Below are 20296 nucleotides of genomic sequence, written 5' to 3' on the forward strand. Positions count from 1 at the left end.
GTGACATATATAGGGAAGGAACCAAAGGGAGTGACATATATATAGGGAATGTGATCAGGGAAGTGATGGAGTCCAGGTGAGTCTGACGATGTGCAGATGCGGGTAACGATGGTGTCAGGCCTGCGCCATAATGAGCAGCCTGGTGACCTAGAAGCCAGAGAGGGAGCACATGTGACACTACCTTTCAAAAGTTTGGGGTCACTTAGAAATGTTCTTGTTTTCCATGAAAACATACACGAAAAGAGTTGCAAAATTAATAGCAAATATAGTCAAGACATTGACAAGGTTATAAATAATGATTTTTAATTTAAATAATAATTGTGTCCTTCAAACTTTGCTTTTGTCAAAGAATCCTCCATTTGCAGCAATTACAGCCTTGCAGACCTTTGGCATTCTAGCTGTCAATTTGTTGAGGTAATCTGAAGAGATTTCACCCATGCTTCCTGAAGCACCTCCCACAAGTTGGATTGGCTTGATGAGCCCTTCTTATGTACCATACGGTCAGGCTGCTCCCAGAACAGCTCAATAGGGTTGAGATCCGGTGACTGTGCTGGCCACTCCATTATAGACAGAATACCAGCTGACTGCTTCTTCCCAAAATAGTTCTTGCATAGTTTGGAGCTGTGTTTTGGGTCATTGTCCTGTTGTAGGAGGAAATTGGCTCCAATTAAGCGCCGTCCACAGGGTATGGCATGGCGTTGCAAAATGGAGTGATAGCCTTCCTTCTTCAAGATCCCTTTTACCCTGTACAAATCTCCCACTTTCCCACCACCAAAGCACTCTCAGACCTTCACATTGCCTCCACCATGATTGACAGATGGCGTCAAGCACTCCTCCAGCATATTTTCATTTTTTCTGCATCTCACGGATGTTCCTTGTGATCCTAACACCTCAAACGTAGATTTGTCTGTCCATAAGACCTTTTTCCAATCTTCCTTTGTCCAGTGTCTGTGTTCTTTGCCCATCTTAATCTTTTCTTTTTATTGGCCAGTCTGAGATGGCTTTTCCTTTACAACTCTGCCTAGAAGACCAGCATCCCGGAGTCTCCTCTTCACTGTTGACGTTGAGACTGGTGTTTTGCGGGTATTATTTAATGAAGCTGCCAGTTGAGGACTTGTGAGGCATCTGTTTCTCAAACAAAAAGTACACTCTAATGTACTTGTCCTCTTGCTCATTTGTTTATCATGACCTCCCACTCCTCTTTCTATTCTGGTTAGAGACAGTTTGCGCTGTTCTGTGAAGGGACTAGTACACAGCCTTGTATGAGTTCTTCAGTTTCTTAGCAATTTCTCACATGGAATAGCCTTCATGAGCCTTCATGAGTTTCAGAAGAAAGTTATTTGTTTCTGCCCATTTTGAGCCTGTCATCGAACCCACAAATGCTGATGCACAACTCCAACACCATAATTAAGTTTGCAGATGACACAACAGTAGTAAGCCTGATCACCGACAGCAATGAGACAGCCTATAGGGAGGAGGTCAGAGACCTGGCCGGGTGATGCCTGAATAAGAACCTCTCCCTCAACGTAACCAAGACTAAGGAGATGATTGTGGACTACAGGAAAAGGAGGACCGAGCACGCCCTCATTCTCATCGACAGGGCTGTAGTGAAGCAGGTTGAGAGCTTCAAGTTCCTTGGTGTCCACATCAACAAACTTTTATGGTCCAAACACACCAAGACAGTTGTGAAGAGGGCACGACAAAGCCTATTCCCCCTCAGGAAACTAAAAATATATGGCATGGGTCCTCAAATCCTCTAAAGGTTTTACTGCTGCAACATCGAGAGATACTGGTGGCATCTCTGCCTGGTACTGCATTTGCTCGGCCTCCGACCACAAGGCACTACAGAGGGTAGTGGGTACGGCCCAGTACATCACTGGGGCTAAGCTGCCTGCTATCCAGGACCTCTACACCAGGCGGTGTCAGAGGAAGGCCCTAAAAATTGTCAAAGACACCAGCCGCCCAGTCATAGACTGTTCTCTCTACTACCGCATGGCAAGCGGTACCGGACAAAAAGGCTTCTCAACAGTTTTTACCCCCAAGCCATAAGACTCCTGAACAGGTAATCAAATGGCTACCAGGACTATTTGCATTGTGTGCCCCCCCAACCCCTCGTTTACGCTACTGCTACTCTCTGTTCATCATATATGCATAGTCACTTTAACCATATCTACATGTACATACTACCTCAATCAGCCCGACTAACCGGTGCCTGTATGTAGCCTTACTAGTGTTATAGCCTCGCTACTGTATATAGCCTCACTACTGTTATTTTTCACATTCTTTTTACTGTTGTTTTTTATTTCTTTACTTATCTATTGTTCATAGGTATACCTTTTTTGCACTGTTGGTTAGAGCCTGTAAGTAAACATTTCACTGTAAGGTCTACACCTGTTGTATTCGGTGCACGTGACAAATAAACTTTGACTTGGTTTTGGTGCTTCAGATACTCAACTAGTCTTAAGATGGGCAGTTTTATTGCTTCTTTAATTAGGACAACAGTTTTCAGCTGTGCTAACATAATTGCAAAAGGGTTTTCTAATGATCATGTAAGGGTTTTCGTCTTCCTCCTCTGGCGAGGAGGAGTAGTAGGAAGGATCGGGGGACCAATGCGCAGCGTGGTAAGTATTCATTATATTTATTTATAACTCAGAACACTAAATAATAAAACAACGAAGAACGAAATGAAACCGAAACAGTCCTGTATGGTGCATACATAAAACACAGAACAGAAAATAATCACCCACAACTCAAATGTGAACCCAGACTACCTAAGTATGGTTCTCAATCAGGGACAACAATTGACAGCTGCCTCTGATTGAGAACCATACCAGGCCAACCACAGAAATCCCAAATTATAGAAACAATAACATAGACAACCCACCCAACTCACGCCCTGACTATACTAAAAACAAAGACATAACAAAAGAACCAAGGTCAGAACGTGACAGATCAATTAGCCTTTTAAAATGATTAACTTGGATTAGCTAACACAATGTGCCATTGGAATACAGGAGTGATGGCTGCTGATAATGGGCCTCTGTACACCTATGTAGATATTCCATTAAAAATCAGCCGTTTCCAGCTACAATAATAATTTACAACAATAACGATGTCTACACTGTATGATCAATTTGATGTTATTTTAATGGACAAAAAATGTGCTTTTCTTTCAAAAACAAGGACTTTTCTAAGTGACCCCAAACTTTTGAATGGTGGTGACCATCCAAAGCTAAATGACAATAAATCACAAGGAGAGTGTCCATATTTCCTTTATTTCGATTTATGACATGCCTTTACAATGTATGGATGGTTTTATCAGTGTGAGGTCTTGAGTTTTATCACAAAGCTTCAGCTTTTTTCCCTAAAGAAAAGAAAATTGACAGGCAGAGAAGAAAGACAACAACCACATTCTCTGTGTTTTATGTTACTTTCACGTCTTCGTTTGAGTGAGACAGTGGAAAACTAGGATATCAAAGTACATTTCACTTCTATCAGCTCTTTCAAAGCAAACAATAAAGAGTTAATTTCTCCTTTGTGTTGGTACTATATACACTATCCTGGACATGAAAGGATTCCAAAACACATACACCTTTGTCTGTGAAACACTATGCTTTCTTCTTTCATGTCCAGAAACCGACTCTGAATGTGAAATAATTTGGTTAAAATGAGAAACAGAAAATGTGAGATAAGAATTTCAGGCACTTAAATATTCTTCCAGACTCCTTGGCTTGGCTACACTGTGCTTTCTTCATTTGCAGTACGGTACATGTATTGAAAGAAAAAGTCTCCTAAACCCATTACAAATCCATGAGGCATGAACTCATGGCCTCCGCTCTACAGGACAAGACAGTGCAAAATGCTGTACAGTAGCACAACATTCAAATACAACGATTTAAAGGGATTTCAAGTTCCTTCTCACACACAACAACAATGTACCTATTTGCATTTAGTTTGATGTGACTAGGCCTACTTGTGTGTCTATCTACCTGTTGTAACAGCCTGTTGTAACTACCTGTTATAACAGCCTGTTATAACTACATGTTGTAACTACCTGTTCTAACTACTGTTGTAACAGCCTGTTGTAACTACCTGTTGTAACAGCCTGTTGTAACTACCTGTTATAACAGCCTGTTATAACTACATGTTGTAACTACATGTTGTAACCACCTGTTGTAATTACTGTTGTAACAGCCTGTTGTAACTACCTGTTGTAACTACCTGTTGTAACTACTGTTGTAACAGCCTGTTGTAACTACCTGTTGTAAAAGCCTGTTGTAAAAGCCTGTTGTAACTACCGTTGTAACAGCCTGTTGTAACTACCTGTTGTAACTACCTGTTGTAACTACCTGTTGTAACTACTGTTGTAACAGCCTGTTGTAACTACCTGTTGTAAAAGCCTGTTGTAACTACCGTTGTAACAGACTGTTGTAACTACATGTTGTAACTACCTGTGCTCATTGTATCATCAAATCCTTCCAAATGAACTGACCACCTTGCAGCTCTTGGGGAAAAAACTCAACGTTGTAAACATTCCTTTTCAAAATACATAATTTTTTATCCACATTGAATATGGAAAGAATCTTTTACTTTTCTCATTCTCTCACTTTCCAGCACATATCGCTCCTTCCCTCACTTATTTCTTCTCTCTTTATCTCTCGCTTTCGCTCCCTCTCTCTCCCTCTCTGACCAGCCCTCCCCCTCCCCTCTCTCCATCTCTCTCTCTGTGGGATGTTTTAGTGAACCCTTGTCACTGTGATGGAAGTGAAATCCATTTTAATGAATGACAGCTGCAATTTGCTCTTCTCACTTTGCTGGGGGTATAACTGTACACACAGTGTTTCTAAAGGCAATGATGCATGCATCTATCTGCATTCTGAACGCAGCATGAGGTTGAATAGAAAGGGGATGTTTGTGTTGAAATTATTAGTCTTCCCATCGCCAGGTTTGTGACGCTGAGGGTGTGTCGTAATCTGTACCCTATTCCCGACATAGTGCATTACTTCCACCAGGGTCCATAGTGCTTTATGCACTATGTAAGGAATAGGTTGGCATTTGGGACACCAACTCTATCTTCATTTTGGCTGAGAGAGGAAGCTTTGTGTGAGATACATTCCTCTGAATATTAATATGTATTCTATTTAAGGAAGCATAGACTGAGTCATAAAAAATCATAGCAAATGTTTGTTTTTTTATAGAAAAACCAAATGCACAGTATTGTTTTGGGGTGTTGTTGTGTTAACATGTAACACAAAAAGCTTGTTCGGACTCAGGACATGAGAACTTGGACACTACTAGTGTACTGGTAAATCACATGACACACATACAAATCACTTGAATCTACCGAGTCTCTTGTGGGTCATTTGATATCTACCCCCAAAAACATTGTGTTACGTTATCTGACCATCACAAATCTACTATGATGCAATGTATCAAGTTTGTCATTTCAAGACAACAACAACATACAGTACAGGGACTTGACAAAGCGAATGAAGAAATTTGTAGTATTTTTACAGCACATCAGTAGCCTTTCAACAGTGTGATGTCGTGGTCATTTTAACAAATCATTGATTCCATTATTTCACATATGAAAATTTAAGGTAATTTTCATGATTGATGTTTGGGCCCGTTATTTGTTCAAATAAAATTAAACAAAGTATGCAGTTGGATGCACAAACACAGAACACTCTTCAGATTACCTTACAAAAGTTTAGTCCAACAAACCATTTCTCCAGATTTTGCTCTAAAAAAGATTTATCAACCTATCAAAATTTTAACCTGAGATTCAGATTTTTTTTAAACGATCTCAGAACAGATCTCAGAACAGATCTCAATGAAGCCATCTGTGTTACACCCATAGTCTATACCTTTCTGTTACTCTGATATGAACTAACTGTCGTCTATATTCTGACATGTACGCTGTGCATTCCAAAATGCTTGACTTTAGATTGATGCCTACAGACAAACGCTAACATTTAAAGCATTTCTCCTCTTTTAAAAATGGGGTTTTCTCAATGTTTACTTTTGTAATTTACACATATTGAGTGTGAAGCTTCAAATACAAGGATCCAGGTTTAATCTATCATGATTTTTTTAAAGTACACCACAGGTAGGACAAAATAAAAACATTTTCACAACAGAAGACGTTACATCCATCTTGAAATTTGGAACCAGTTGTAAACACTAGAAATATGGGTCCTATCTCCGGGTTTAGGTCGGAACTTCTGCTGTTCATGCATAGAATTAGAACCAATTAGTCATTCTAATTCTAGAACTAATTAGACAATCTAATTCTATGGTATACAGTCAGTTCTCACTATAGGGATGTCACACCGGACTACTGATGTCCTATAGTGTCCAGTAGTGATGATATCATGTTACACCACAGTACTGATGTCCTCCACCTCGTTGGGCTTCACAGGCTTGCTGGGGAGCGACTTGAGGTACTCCAGGTGTCGCCGGGCATCCTCCTGGTTCTGCCGTACGTAATACACCACGTAGGAGATGACCATGGCAAACCAGCCGAACATCGTCACCAGCATGGCGTAGTCCGTGGTCCTCTTGGCCAGGTTACACAGGTCTGTGTCCACCGCCAGGAAATGGCGTCCCTCCTGCTCCTGGAGCTCGGAGCTCCGGCAGAGGACGCGTGCAGCCGCCTCGTGGTTGTGGGCCATGCCGCCCAGTGCCTGCTGCAGCGTGCAGTCACAGTGCCAGGGGTTGTCGTCCACCAGGACACGTGCTTTGAGCCTGGCGAACGCATCTTTGTGCACACTAGTAATGCGGTTGTGTGAGAGGTCGAGGACCTGCAGTGTGGCCTCCACGCCACTGAAGGCGCCCTCCCCGAGCGTCTCCACAGCGTTGTGGGACAGATTGAGCTCCCGCAGCAGCCTTAGGCCCCGGAAGGCGTGGTCGGGGACAGCCATGATCTGGTTGTGGTCGAGGCGGAGCACGGCGGTGTCTGGAGGCAGGTCCGGGGGGATCTCTTTGAGCCGGGACCCGGTGCAGGTGACGTTGAGGCCAAGGAGCAGCCCCAGGGGCCCCGGGCCGAGGTGGAGGCCAGGGTCGGGTCGGGCCCGCTGGCAGACGCATCCCTTGGGACACATGGAGGCGGAGGGGAAGCACAGGGCCATGAGGACCAGGCTCTGGAGGAGCAGGCACATGGGGATGGAGCGGGACAGCCACATGTCCAGGGGAGTCATACTGGTGGGGACCACCTGCCCTCAGCATCCCGCCAAGAGACAGGGACACCACACCACTGGACCGACCCAAGAAGCAACAGACAGGCCACGGCTCATACCAAATACTCCATACTGGAGACTGATGAGCCTCCACCAACACACACCGTCTGTTCAGGCCTAACAGGGCCTGTCACCAGTTGGACTCATGCTGTAATCACACCTGAAATAAAACAGATAGAAGCATTAAACAATATAAAAACTGCTTAATGAAGTACTGTAAGTTCTCTGAACTACTTTTTTAGTGTGGAACTTTCGGTTTTAGCTGAAGTCAAAAAGACAAAACAGGAGCACCACGGTGTGTAAGTGAAAATAAACCACTCTGTCATATTCACATCATCATAATCTCATCATAACCGAGTTCCGTTTGATATAAACGATATTACACAACTTGTTATATTTATGGCATACTAGGCTACATGATAAGGTTAATCTAGGTTAGATGAATCACTGTCCTTAATACCGTAATAAACTTTTACTGCAGTGGGCTAAATCAGGGTCACACAGACTGTTTTGAAACAAAAGTATACACCTCACGCACATGGTTATGGGCTTAGAGAAAGAAGACACTTGTACCATGTCAGAGTTGAAATGTATTACATTTTGAGTTTGCATCCCAATATGTGGACACCCCTTCAAATGAGTGCATTAGGCCACCATTCAAATAAGACGAATTTCTGGTAGGGCGGTAGGGAAATCCTTGTCTCATCGCGCACCAGCGACTCCTGTGGCGGGTCGGGCGCTGTGCGCTAACCAAGGTTTCCAGGTGCACGGTGTTTCCTCTGACACATTGGTGCGGCTGGCTTCCGGGTTGGATGGCGCTGTGTTTAGAAGCAGTGCAGCTTGGTTGGGTCGTGTATTGGAGGACTCATGACTTTCAACCTTCGTCTCTCCCGAGCCCGTACGGCAGTTGTAGCGATGAGACAAGATAGTAGCTACTAAACAATTGGAAACCACGAAATTGGGGAGAAAAAGGGGTGAAAAAAGAAAAGGTTGGTGGAGATCAGTATGGAAGAACTTGACTGGCTTGCACAGAGCAATGAACTCAACCCCCTCGAACACCTTTGGGATGAATTGGAACGCAGACTGCGAGCCAGGCCTAATTGCCCAACATCAGTGCCAGATCTCACTAATGCTCTTGTGGCTGAATGGAAGCAAGTCTATGCAGCAATGTTCCAACATCTAGTGGAAAGGCTTCCCAGAAGAGGCTGTTATAGCAGCAAAGTGGGGGCCCAACTCCATATTAATGCTCATGAATGAGATGTGTGCCGAGCAGGCGTCCACATACTTTTGGTCATCACAGAAGACTGAAATATAAAACAAAACCGTTTGACATAGAAACACAGGGTTTTCTGCATTTATTTAAGAAATATGTTTATTCATTATGAAATTATAAAAATATTAATACAATTCCATCCATGAGGCCACAAGAGGGTGATTTAATTGCAGGAAAGGGCTACAACAACACATCCTTATGATCACACACTCTTTACTGAGACTTGACAATAAGCATGGACTTGTGAATCCTCCTGTCAATCAAACACTAGCCAGCTACAACTATGTTGTTTATTTAGTCAATTAAGAACAGATTTTTATTTACAATGAGGACCTTTCAAACATGTACATTTTATTATCTGTGTAAGAGTGAGAATATAGTAAGTACACAGTAATGGGCAGTTAGTTAGGAAAAGCGAAGCAATGTTTATTTATGTTCCCATTCATGACATATGATTGGTATCGTTAGTAAAACAAACACACACCTACTCTATTGTAAGCTTGTGTACTGTGGATAACAACACCACATTGGTTCCAAATGGCACCCTATTCCCTATGTAGTGCACTACTTTTGACTAGGGTCCATAGGGAATAGGGTGCTATTTGGGCCTCGATCTGATACATGCTAAGTACAGTGGAATGCAGCAGGCTGGTTTCATCAAGCCCCCCTCATTCTCCCTCTGTCACACTGTAATGTCACCTTCTCATAACAGATCTTTGTCTGCAGAACATCACATAGGGAATAAATTCACTTACAGTACAGGAACTCTACATTAACCAAACTGTACAATATAACCCTATTCAATCATAAAAATGCTATGCAATTATTTTCTGTCGCATAACTTTCCTCATATCGAGATCCTACCTATATCATGTTTATAAACACATGCTAACATGCAGTGCTTCATTTGTAAATTGGGAGGTCCCGGAACACATAGTGAGCGCGAGAGGGGGGGTTACCCAGGGGGCTCTAAGGTACTGGAACACATTGAGAAATAAAGTGACTAACACAATGTGGCAGCTCAGCAGACAGAGTAAACAGCCATGTAGCCTACTGTCTGTGGTGGTTAAACGGACAGCACTCTCCAAGGTGCTGATTTATTCAAAGCATTTTAGACGTCACTGCAGTATGCCTACAAATATGAGTGTAGCTGCGGGCCTTACACAAGTCAGAATCAGTGTACAGCAACATTTTAGACGTCACTGCAGTATGCCTACATATATGAGTGTAGCTGCGGGCCTTACACAAGTCAGACTCAGTGTACAGCAACATTTTAGACGTCACTGCAGTATGCCTACATATATGAGTGTAGCTGCGGGCCTTACACAAGTCAGAATCAGTGTACAGCAACATTTTAGACGTCACTGCAGTATGCCTACATATATGAGTGTACCTGTGCCTTACACAAGTCAGAATCAGTGTACAGCAACATTTTAGACGTCACTGCAGTATGCCTACATATATGAGTGTAGCTGCGGGCCTTACACAAGTCAGAATCAGTGTACAGCAACATTTTAGACGTCACTGCAGTATGCCTACATATATGAGTGTAGCTGTGGGCCTTACACAAGTCAGAATCAGTGTACAGCAACATTTTAGACGTCACTGCAGTATGCCTACATATATGAGTGTAGCTGTGGGCCTTACACAAGTCAGAATCAGTATACAGCAACATTTTAGACGTCACTGCAGTATGCCTACATATATGAGTGTAGCTGTGGGCCTTACACAAGTCAGAATCAGTATACAGCAACATTTTAGACGTCACTGCAGTATGCCTACATATATGAGTGTAGCTGCGGGCCTTACACAAGTCAGAATCAGTGTACAGCAACATTTTAGACGTCACTGCAGTATGCCTACATATATGAGTGTAGCTGCGGGCCTTACACAAGTCAGAATCAGTGTACAGCAACATTTTAGACGTCACTGCAGAACACCCACCATGGGCGGCAGGGTAGCCTAGTGGTTAGAGCGGTGGACGAGCAACCGGAAGGTTGCAAGTTGAAACCCCTGAGCTGACAAGACACAAACCTGTCATTCTGCCACTGAACAGGCAGTTAACCCACTGTTCCTAGGCCGTCATTGAATTTGTTCACACTTGCCTGGTTAAATAAAGATAAAATAAATATGCAAATGCACACATAGTCAGCTGTGGGGCTTACAAGACCCCAATATCTTTTTCAAGACATCAATGTAGCTGTAGAACAAATACCACAATATCAGAATATAACTTCAAATAAAATGCATTACCGTAGACTCAGCAGAACCCACATGAGAATATATAGGCCTTCTGCCTATGTGATAATATGAAGCACATGTTCAGATTACCTTCACAGTACAGAACAAGTTTGTAAAGGAAAACAATTTTCCTACCTTAGTTTTCAAAACCTCCCACAATGACTCTCCCCATGTCAAGTTCATTTAACTCCTGACAGTCAATGTCTTGCTCAAAGCCATGAGCGCCCTGTGGCCCTGTGGCTGTGACGTTTAGCCTCCTTCTTAGGCTGTTGTGAACACTCTGGCTGTAGTGTCTATTTTTTCATTTTGAGGGTTAACTATAACCTGGGTGTCTTCTTCAGCCTCGTCTACAAGGCTTGCTGCCACCAAATGCGCCTTGGTTCAGGCATATTGAAAAAAACATATATAATTCTGAGGGCTCTTTGTTATTGTTTTTATGTCAAAGGCAGAGGATGTTACTGTACATTCCACCCTTTTGCTAGCTAGTTGAATCCCTCCAGTCATTTCTAGACTGAGGCTCCCTACCTTTTTGCATGTTCTAAAGCCCAGCTTTGAATTCTGCATGACAAGCCCTTGGTTATATGTTTGTTGTTCTTGAACTGCAAATTGCACCTGCTTCGAGCACTTCGTCGGGGGATGCACTGTCCCCCCCAGCTCCCGTCTCCCTCTCCCGCTGAGTCACACTCGCTAGTAGGCCTACTAGCTAGTGGAGGTGCCGGTGGTGATGCTGAACTGGCGGGATTAGCAGTCCTGCTAGCTCAGGCATCACCATCAGGAACAGTTTGCCCCTCACTCCTCTCCTCCAGCACTGACAGTTCTCTGGCTCGTTCTGGGTTCGATTCACCATCTTTCTCTGGATTTTTGGACTTGAAAAATGTCATCAAACTTGATTGCCTTTTTTTATCATTTTTTTAATTTGTCTTTCCCACGTTTCAAATTCAGTAGGGAGACAACTAGCCTAGGCTACGTGACGCGATTACGTAGGGACCTCTTCCCTAGTTGACCACCACTACCCAGACCTGTGTCAAGATCAGTTACTTACTCCACCGGCCTCCCCATAACCTCTATAAGAAGGTCTGGAATCAGTGTGGCAGGATAGGATGATTACACAGAAGGATCACCACGCTTTTACATTATGGTCTTTCTGGGGGGCAGGAGAAATAACAAGGCAACTTGATTTAACACTGATCGCTTTATTAGAATGTTTACAGTGCGAACAGTGAAACAAATAATAAATCATGCCGTGAGAGGTACCGGATCTGGGCAAATAGGTGCCGGAATGAACAAAGTAAAATCTGAGAGGTGCCGGATCCTGTTCCAGCAGGATCCGGCACAAATTAATCACTGCTAACATGTGTCTGTCAGATCTCCCTGAGGTGTTGATAAAAACACATTAATTACCGAGCTCGAACAGGATAAGATCCTGAAAAATGTATCCACTTAAGGCATATGATCAATTCTGCATCAGATTATGTACAGCTTTCCTATACTGCCCAGCAGCTTGATGGGAGGCATTGTAGGATGCTCTAGAATGCAGTGATTGTTAATGGACATGGGCGTCTGCCCATTTCTGGGGAAAAGAGATACTGATATCCATAGAAATAATAATAACCTATGTAGGTTGAGGGAGCAGCCCTGTCTCTCCCCACATCCTGTGTTGTTTAATAGAGCCTATGATGATGAGAGAAAGAGAAAGAGAGAGAGAGAGGGCGAGAGAGAAAGAGAGCGAGAGAAAGAGAGAGAAAGAGAGCGAGAGAAAGAGAGAGAAAGGTTTAGAGAGTGATGGAGATAGGGAAGCATCTGTGTTGACTGTATGAGGCCGTCTTCCCCGTGAGCACCAGGCACAGGGGCTCAAGTGAGTCTAGGTTCAAATGTCAACTGCCAAAAAGCTGAATTGCATGCAGGCATGTCATCCATCATCGACGAGTAGAAAAATGGCAAAGCAGCACAAGTGACAGTTGGTATCCACAGTGACGAGGGATTTTGAATGCATCATCGTCAGAGGCCCTTGGAGGGGAGAATATAGGATGTGTCACTGGGAGTGTGTGAGCTTTGAGTCCTTTCAAGTCCAATGACTGACTGAAGTCCTACCATCATTTTCAATTCAGCCTGGCTGAATTCAGCTGGTGGCCCTCTCCTGTCTCTGGTCACAGTGTACAAGGTTGTTCACATTCTGGGTTAAAATAGGCCCCTGTGAACTCAGCCGCGAGGCAGCGACCATTTCTATTTTTGGCACCACTGAAATTTTCATTTCACAAATTAAGAAGGACATGATTGCCCTGTTATTCAGATTCAGTGGAACCATTAACATGTTCATAAATTGAATAAAGTGCTTACTTTATACATGCAGTCTTTCTATTATCATATTGGTTAGCAGTATGGTTTTGAAAATTGTGAAAAATCTGACCAATTACACTATATATGCAAAGGTATGTGGACATCCCTTCAAATGAGTGGATTCAGCTATTTCAGTCACACCCGATGCTGACAGATGTATAATATTGAGCACACAGCCTTGCAATCTCCATAGACAAACATTGCAGTAGAATGGCCTTACTGAAGAGCTCAGTGACTTTCAATGTGGCATTGTCATAGGATGCCACCTTTCCAACAAGTCAGTTTGTCAAATTCCTGACCTGTTAGACCTGCCCCGGTCAACTGTAAGTGCTGTTATAGTGAAGTGGAAATGTCTAGGAGCAACACTGGTTCAGCCACGAAGTGGTAGGCCACACAAGCTCACAGAACGGGACTGCAGAGTGTTGAAGCGTGTAGCATGTAAAAATCGCCTGTCCTCGGTTGCAACACTCACTACCGTGCAAAGCTTGCCTTCATTGGACTCTGGAGCAGTGGAAATGCATTCTCTGGAGTAATGAATCACGCTTCACCATCTGGCAGTCCGGCGGACAAATCTGGGTTTGGCAAATGCCAGGAGAACACTACCTGCCCGAATACATACTGCCAACTGTAAAGTTTGGTGGAGGATGAATAATGGTCTGGGGCTGTTTGTGGTTCGGGCTCCTTAGTTCCAGTGAAGGTAAATCTTAATGCTACAGCATACAATGACATTCTAGATGATTCTGTGCTTCCTACTCTGTGGCAACAGTTTGGGAAAGGCCCTTTCCTGTTTCATCATGACGATGCTACCGTGCACAAAGTGAGGTCCATACATGTAGTGTATCATGTCATCAATGTAAACTTGGATTTTTGTAAAATAAATATCTGTCATCATACAATTTTAAGGGGTGGGGGCTGGGCAATGGATTTTTTTACCATTACTGGAAAAAGAGCAATCCTCCATTACTGGAAAAAGAGCAATCTTTACAAAAATCTGATTTTTAAATGCAATTACCCATGAACAAAAATCTAAATGCAACATGTAACAATGTCTAAGATTTTAAAGTTAAGTTAAAGTTCATCTAAGGAAATCAGTCAACTAAAATAAATAAATTAGGCCCTAATCTATGGATTTCACGTGACTGGGAATACAGATATGCATCTGTTGGCCACAGATAACTTTAAAAAAAGGTAGGGACATGGATCAGAGAAGCAGTCATTATCTGATGTGACCACCATTTTCCTCATTTCCTCATGGGGCGGTAGGGTAGCCTAGTGTTTAGAGCGTTGGACTAGTAACCGAAAGGTTGTGAGTTCAAACCCCCGAGCTGACAAGGTACAAATCTGTCGTTCTGCCCCTGAACAGGCAGTTAACCCACTGTTCATAGGCCGTCATTGAAAATAAGAATTTGTTCTTAACTGACTTGCCTGGTTAAATAAAGGTAAAAAAAAATAAAAAAATAAAATGCAGCACGACACATCTCCTTCACATAGAATTGATCGGACTGTTAATTGTGGCCTGTGGAATGTTACCCCACTCCTCTTCAATGGCTGTGTGAAGTTGCTGGATATTGGTGGGAACTGGAATATGCTGTCATACATGTTTCTCCAGAGCATCCCAAACATGCTCAATGCATGACATGTCTGGTGAGTATGCAGGCCTTGGAAGAACTGGGACATTTTCAGCTTTGATGGGTACAGACCTTTTCGACATGTGGCAATGCATTATCATGCTGATCTCGTCACGGTATCTCTGTGCATTCAAATGGCCATCGATAAAATGCAATTGTGTTCATTCTCCGTAGTTTAAGCCTGCCCATACCATAACCCCACCACCACCATGGGGCACTTTGTTCACAACGTTGACTTCAGCAGACCGCTTGCCCACACGACACCATACACGCTGTCTGCCATCTGCCCAGTACAGTTGAAACCGGGATTAATCCGTGAAGACAACACTTCCCCTGCATGCCAGTGGCTATCGAAGGTGAGCATTTGCCCACTGAAGTCTTTTACCACGCCGAACTGCACGACGAGCACACAGATGAGCTTCCCTGAGATTATTTCTGACAGTTTGTGCAGACATTCTTTGGTTGTGCAAACCCACAGCTTCATCAGCTGTCTGAGTGGCTGGTTTCATACGATCCCACATGCGAAGACGCTGGATGTGGAAGTCCTGGGCTGGTGTGGTTACTCGTGGTCTACGGTTGTGAGGCTGGTTGGACATACTGCCAAATTCTCTTAAAACTATGTTTTAGGCAACTTATGGTAGAGAAATTAACATTTAACTTGAGACATTCAACTTGAGGCATTGTGTTGTGTGTCAAGACAGGATTGTGTTGAGGCACAAATCTGCAGCATTGAATGTCCCCAAGAACACAGTGACCTCCACCTCCAAGTTTGGAACCTTCAAGTCTCTTCCAAGAGCTGACCACCCGGTCAAACTGAGCAATTGGGGTAGAAGGGCCTTGGTCAGTTAGGTGACAAAGAACCCGATGGTTACTCTGACAGAGCTCCAGAGTTCATCTGTGGAAATGGGAGAACCTTCCAGAAGGACAAAAATCTCTGCAGCACTCCACCAATTAAACCTTTATGGCAGAATGACCAGACGGAAGCCACTCCTCATTAAAAGGCATATGACAGCCAGCTTAGAGTTTGCCAAAAAGCACCCATAGGACTCTCAGACCATGAAAAACAAGATTATCTGGTCTGATGAAACCAAGATTGAACTCTATGGCTTGAATGCCAAGTATCACGTCTGGAGGAAACCAGGCACCGCTCATCACCTGGCCAATGCCATCCCTACGGTGAAGCATGGTGGTGGCAGCATCATGCTGTGGGGATGTTTTTCAGTGGCAGGGACTGGGAGATTAGTTAGGATCGATGGAAAGATGAACGGTGCAAAGTACAGTGAGATCCTTGATGAAAACCTGCTTCAGAGCACTCAGGACCTCAGACTGGGGTGAAGGTTCACCTTCCAACAGGACAACGACCTTAAGCACACAGTCAAGAGAACGCAGGAGTGGCTTCGGGGTAAGAGTCCAGACTTGAACCCGATCGAACATCTCTGGAAAGACCTGAAAATAGCTATGCAGCGACACTCCCCATCCAACCTGAGAACTTGAGAGGATCTGCAGAGAAGAATGGGCGAAACTCCCCAAATACAGGTGTGCCAAGCTTGTAGCGTCATACCCAAGAAGACTTGAGGCTGTAATCGCTGGTAAAAAAAAGTGCTTCTACAAAGTACTGAGTAAAGGATCTGAATACTTATGTAAATGTGATATTTCAATTTTTTATTTTGAATACATTTGCAAAAATTTCTAAAACCCTGTTTTTGCTTTGTCATTATGGGGTATTGTGTGTAGACTGATGAGGGGGAAAGCGATTGAATACATTTTAGAAAAAGGCTGTAATGTAACAAAACATGGAACAATTCAAGGGGTCTGAATACTGCCCAAATGCACTGTACTTCCATTTGTTTTTTAAAACTGGGACCGGTTACCTTCAGATGAGTCCCGTGACACTTGTGGGGTTCGTTTACATGATTTACCAATTTTCGGGATGTCTCATGGTCTGACAAACACCGCTCTAGCTCTGCCACTTTTCACCACAGATGAGGAAGTGTTACACTGGAGGATGCTGTGGATTGAGATGCATCCAATGCAATAAAAGCAGATATCTCTAGTTTAAACTGATGGATTTTGATGGGGATTTTTTTGTTATGTAACTTAGATTGACATACCGGTGCGTCAATCGACTCTAGGGGGTTAATCATCTTCTGTGTATGCCACACTTATCAAGTGGATGGATTATCTTGGCAAAGGATAAATGCTCACTAACAGGGATGTAAACACATTTGTGCACAAAATTGTAGAGAAATACACTTTTTGTGCAAATGGACAATTTCTGTGATCTTTTGTTTCAGAGCATGAAAAAAGGTCACGTGTGGCTCAGTAGGTAGAGCATGGCGCTTGCAATGGCAGAGTTGTGGGTTCAATTCCCATGGGGAACCAGTTTGGGGGAAACATACAGTGGAGATCTGCATGGAGGAATGGGCCAAAATACCAGCAACAGTGTGTGAAGACTTACAGAAAACGTTTGACCTCTGTCATTGCCAACAAAGGGTATATAACCAAGTATTGAGATAAACTTTTGTTATTGACCAAATACTTATTTTCCACCATAATTTGCAAATAAATTCATAAAAAATCCTACAATGTGATTTTCTGGATTTTTCTCTAATTTTGTCTGTCATAGTTGAAGTGTACCTATGATGAAAATTACAGGCCTCTCTCATCTTTTTAAGTGGGAGAACTTGCACAATTGGTGGCTGACGAAATACTTTTTTGCCCCACTGTAAGTCACTCTGGATAAGAATGTCTGCTAAATTACAAAAATGCAAACATGACGCATTTATATTTTTGTTCAGTGTAAATTGGTCTGTAAATCACAATCTAGCACGCACTCTAGAACTGGGAGGGACTCCCAATCAACTACAATCATGCATGGGCTTTGTAAATAGCACTTAGGCTATGTAGTGGCTGCTCAATCATTTTCTCCCCAATGGGCTTGTAAGTAAGCATTTCACAATGCGGTCTCCTGTTGTACCTGTTGTATTCAGCGCATGTGAAAAATAACATTTAATTTGATTTGTAAGAGCTTTGACTTCCAGGGATGTCAACCAAAGCTTACATGTGAGGCTATTTCCGATGACAAATCTCAACATGGCAGTAAGGATGAATCATGTAGTAAAGAAAAATAAAGTCATCCATCGCAAAACACTGTCAGACTGGAACTATTTAGCCTGAAGACAAATGAATGGTCCAAAGTTCAATAAGATATCTCTTGGATATGACCCTACCATAAGGTCAGAGAATAAATGATGTCAATTGTACTATACATTTACAAAACAATCACTAGAATATTATGTAACATTACTGTTATTACTGTAATAATTAGTGCTACTACACAGGTCTTAGAGAAATGTGATGTACACCATCATTGTATTTAAAGGCAGAGTAATTTGATTGGTCCAAGATTTGAAGTTGAAATGTATTTTGACACAACGTGGCCCTATTTCTATCATTTATCATAGCATATGGCCATTCTATTACTTAAGTTGCATGTTCCTGTCAAGGCCATATTTATGGGATAGCATCAACATGAAATTCAACAAAGATGTGGATGCATCCAAAATGGCACCCTATTCCATACATAGTACACTACTTTTTACCAGAGCTGTGGTGCACTACATAGGAAATGGGGTGCAATTTGGGATGCAAATTTAGACCTAAAGCGGACTTACCTACTGTGTTTTCTTGACCCATATAGTCCTACATCACTTGATACATTTTGTGATAATTAAATAAACATCATTATTAAGGATGAACTATTTATGCAAATAGTCTTGAGCTGGATCTGGGGATTTCGAATTACCATAGAAATGGGCCTGAGCAAATAATAGCCAAGCTATTCCTCAAACAAAATAGTCTGCAAGTGTTATAAACGGCATGGCATAGCATTTCCCAAACAAATAAACCATGCCCCACGGTAAAGTATATGATTTATGAGTAGCCAAGCATACACAAAGTTGTAAACTTTTTAGGTAGGCCTATATGTATATATTATCATTATTATATTCCAAGATTATATTATTATAGTATGAGTTTTGATATGATATCATGAGTGAACATCTGCTGAACAATTTCCATATGAACACTAATGAACACTAATGATAAGGAGGACACCCCGCAGTGTGAGCCTGCTCGTCATCAAGGTGAATTTCTTCCTATAGCGCACTCCGTGGCTCAAACATCAACCGTTAACCCTGCTCTCGAGCTCGGCGCCTGAATGCGACGTACTACAGAGTACCCGGCTCCCCTTTTCTGACCCGCGCAGCTGTTATTTTCTACATGTAAAAAAATCACTGCCATGATTAAACTACAGTATTTCATTGCGGCATTCATGTAAAGATGTCATCCATGGAACTATGTCATGTTCAAGTATTTACCAAGGACATAACAGCTATGTTATTGCAGGTATCCTATAATACCATTATTCTAATAGAGTAATAACAATACATTCGATATACCTACCTACAATAAACAATATTTGAGTGATCAGAGAACATCAATGTAGCTGTGAAGCAACAAATTGAATCGTCACATGATACATGAATAATAATATTAATTTAAAACATGGTGGATTTTGAAATAACCCCCAAAAATGATATATATAACGACCCCAAACCCATCTATTTTCCTTTTTCCCCCCATAATCTGACTAACAACAATCACCAACTGAAAAGAAAAAGAAAGGTGGAAAGCCAGGATGAAAATTAGCTCATACATACGTATGTGTGTGTGCTGCGCGTATAGCGGAGCTGCGGAGCAACAGGCAACATATGTTTCCATTCTCACCTGCAATAAAAACAACCGTCAGTCTCTCAATTTCCGACTTTAACATTCTTAACGGATCGTTCCAACGCAATCTTCCTTCTCCAGTAGTTTCCAATCCTCGTCAAAATTGTTGGAATAGCGCAGTTGAAATTCACATTTTTACAATTGCTTGTTGCTGCTCGGTATTGAACGTGAAAGGAGTGTGACTGAGCTCAAGCTGGCAAGGGAGGGGTTTGCGAGACGAGCACTGAAGGCGACAGTGTTCACCCGGAGCGCGCGCGGGGATGAACGGTCAGTCAGACAATAGGTGTTGCCTCAGTGTCTGTTGGGTTCGTCTGACTAATTCAATCCACTTGTAATATATCATCAGATACGTTCGGTCTTTTGCATCGTCGTGAAACTAAAAGGAGAGCTGTTGAGGTAAGACAAATTGTTGGTGCATTTCACTGTTAGTCTACACCTGTTATTTACGAAGCATGTGACTAATACAATTTGATTTGATTTGTGTCCGCGGTCAGTCATCCCACTCTATCTGCATAACACTTCAATCAGTCAATGGTAGAAATATCATCCAAAATATTGCTCTTTCAGTCATTCAGGTTTGAATTGTAGTCTATCACATTGGTCCGCATTTGAAAATATCCTATAATGAAAGACTTTTCTGTGACTATGAGTCTGCTCACACAGCAAGTGGCCTACAGGTAGCCTACATAATGTGATCAGGAGCCCACATTTACCATGGTACTTACTGTGTAGCCCACATTTACCATGGTACTTACTGTGTAACCCACATTTACAATGGTATTTATGAG

General features: G+C 42.6%; 1 protein-coding gene across 2 annotated transcripts; it reads right to left on the reverse strand.

The window, feature by feature from the left end:
- Positions 1–3256: 3256 nt before the first annotated feature.
- Positions 3257–19679, reverse strand: LOC135552031 (leucine-rich repeat-containing protein 3B-like). 2 transcript variants are annotated; one of them, XM_064983393.1, is made up of 2 exons: positions 19506–19679; positions 3257–7398 (listed from the first exon to the last, which is right to left on the reverse strand). In XM_064983393.1, exon 2 carries the CDS (start codon positions 7197–7199, stop codon positions 6378–6380), a length of 822 nt encoding a protein of 273 aa, XP_064839465.1. In that variant the 5' UTR covers positions 7200–7398; positions 19506–19679; the 3' UTR covers positions 3257–6377. The 2 variants fall into 2 exon arrangements, with proteins under 2 accessions (XP_064839465.1, XP_064839464.1); XM_064983392.1 differs by having other exon boundaries at positions 19439–19679.
- Between the last annotated feature and the right edge of the window lie 617 nt (positions 19680–20296).

This window comes from Oncorhynchus masou, chromosome 13, assembly GCF_036934945.1.
Source record: "Oncorhynchus masou masou isolate Uvic2021 chromosome 13, UVic_Omas_1.1, whole genome shotgun sequence".
In the NCBI taxonomy this organism is placed as follows: Eukaryota; Metazoa; Chordata; class Actinopteri; order Salmoniformes; family Salmonidae; genus Oncorhynchus; species Oncorhynchus masou.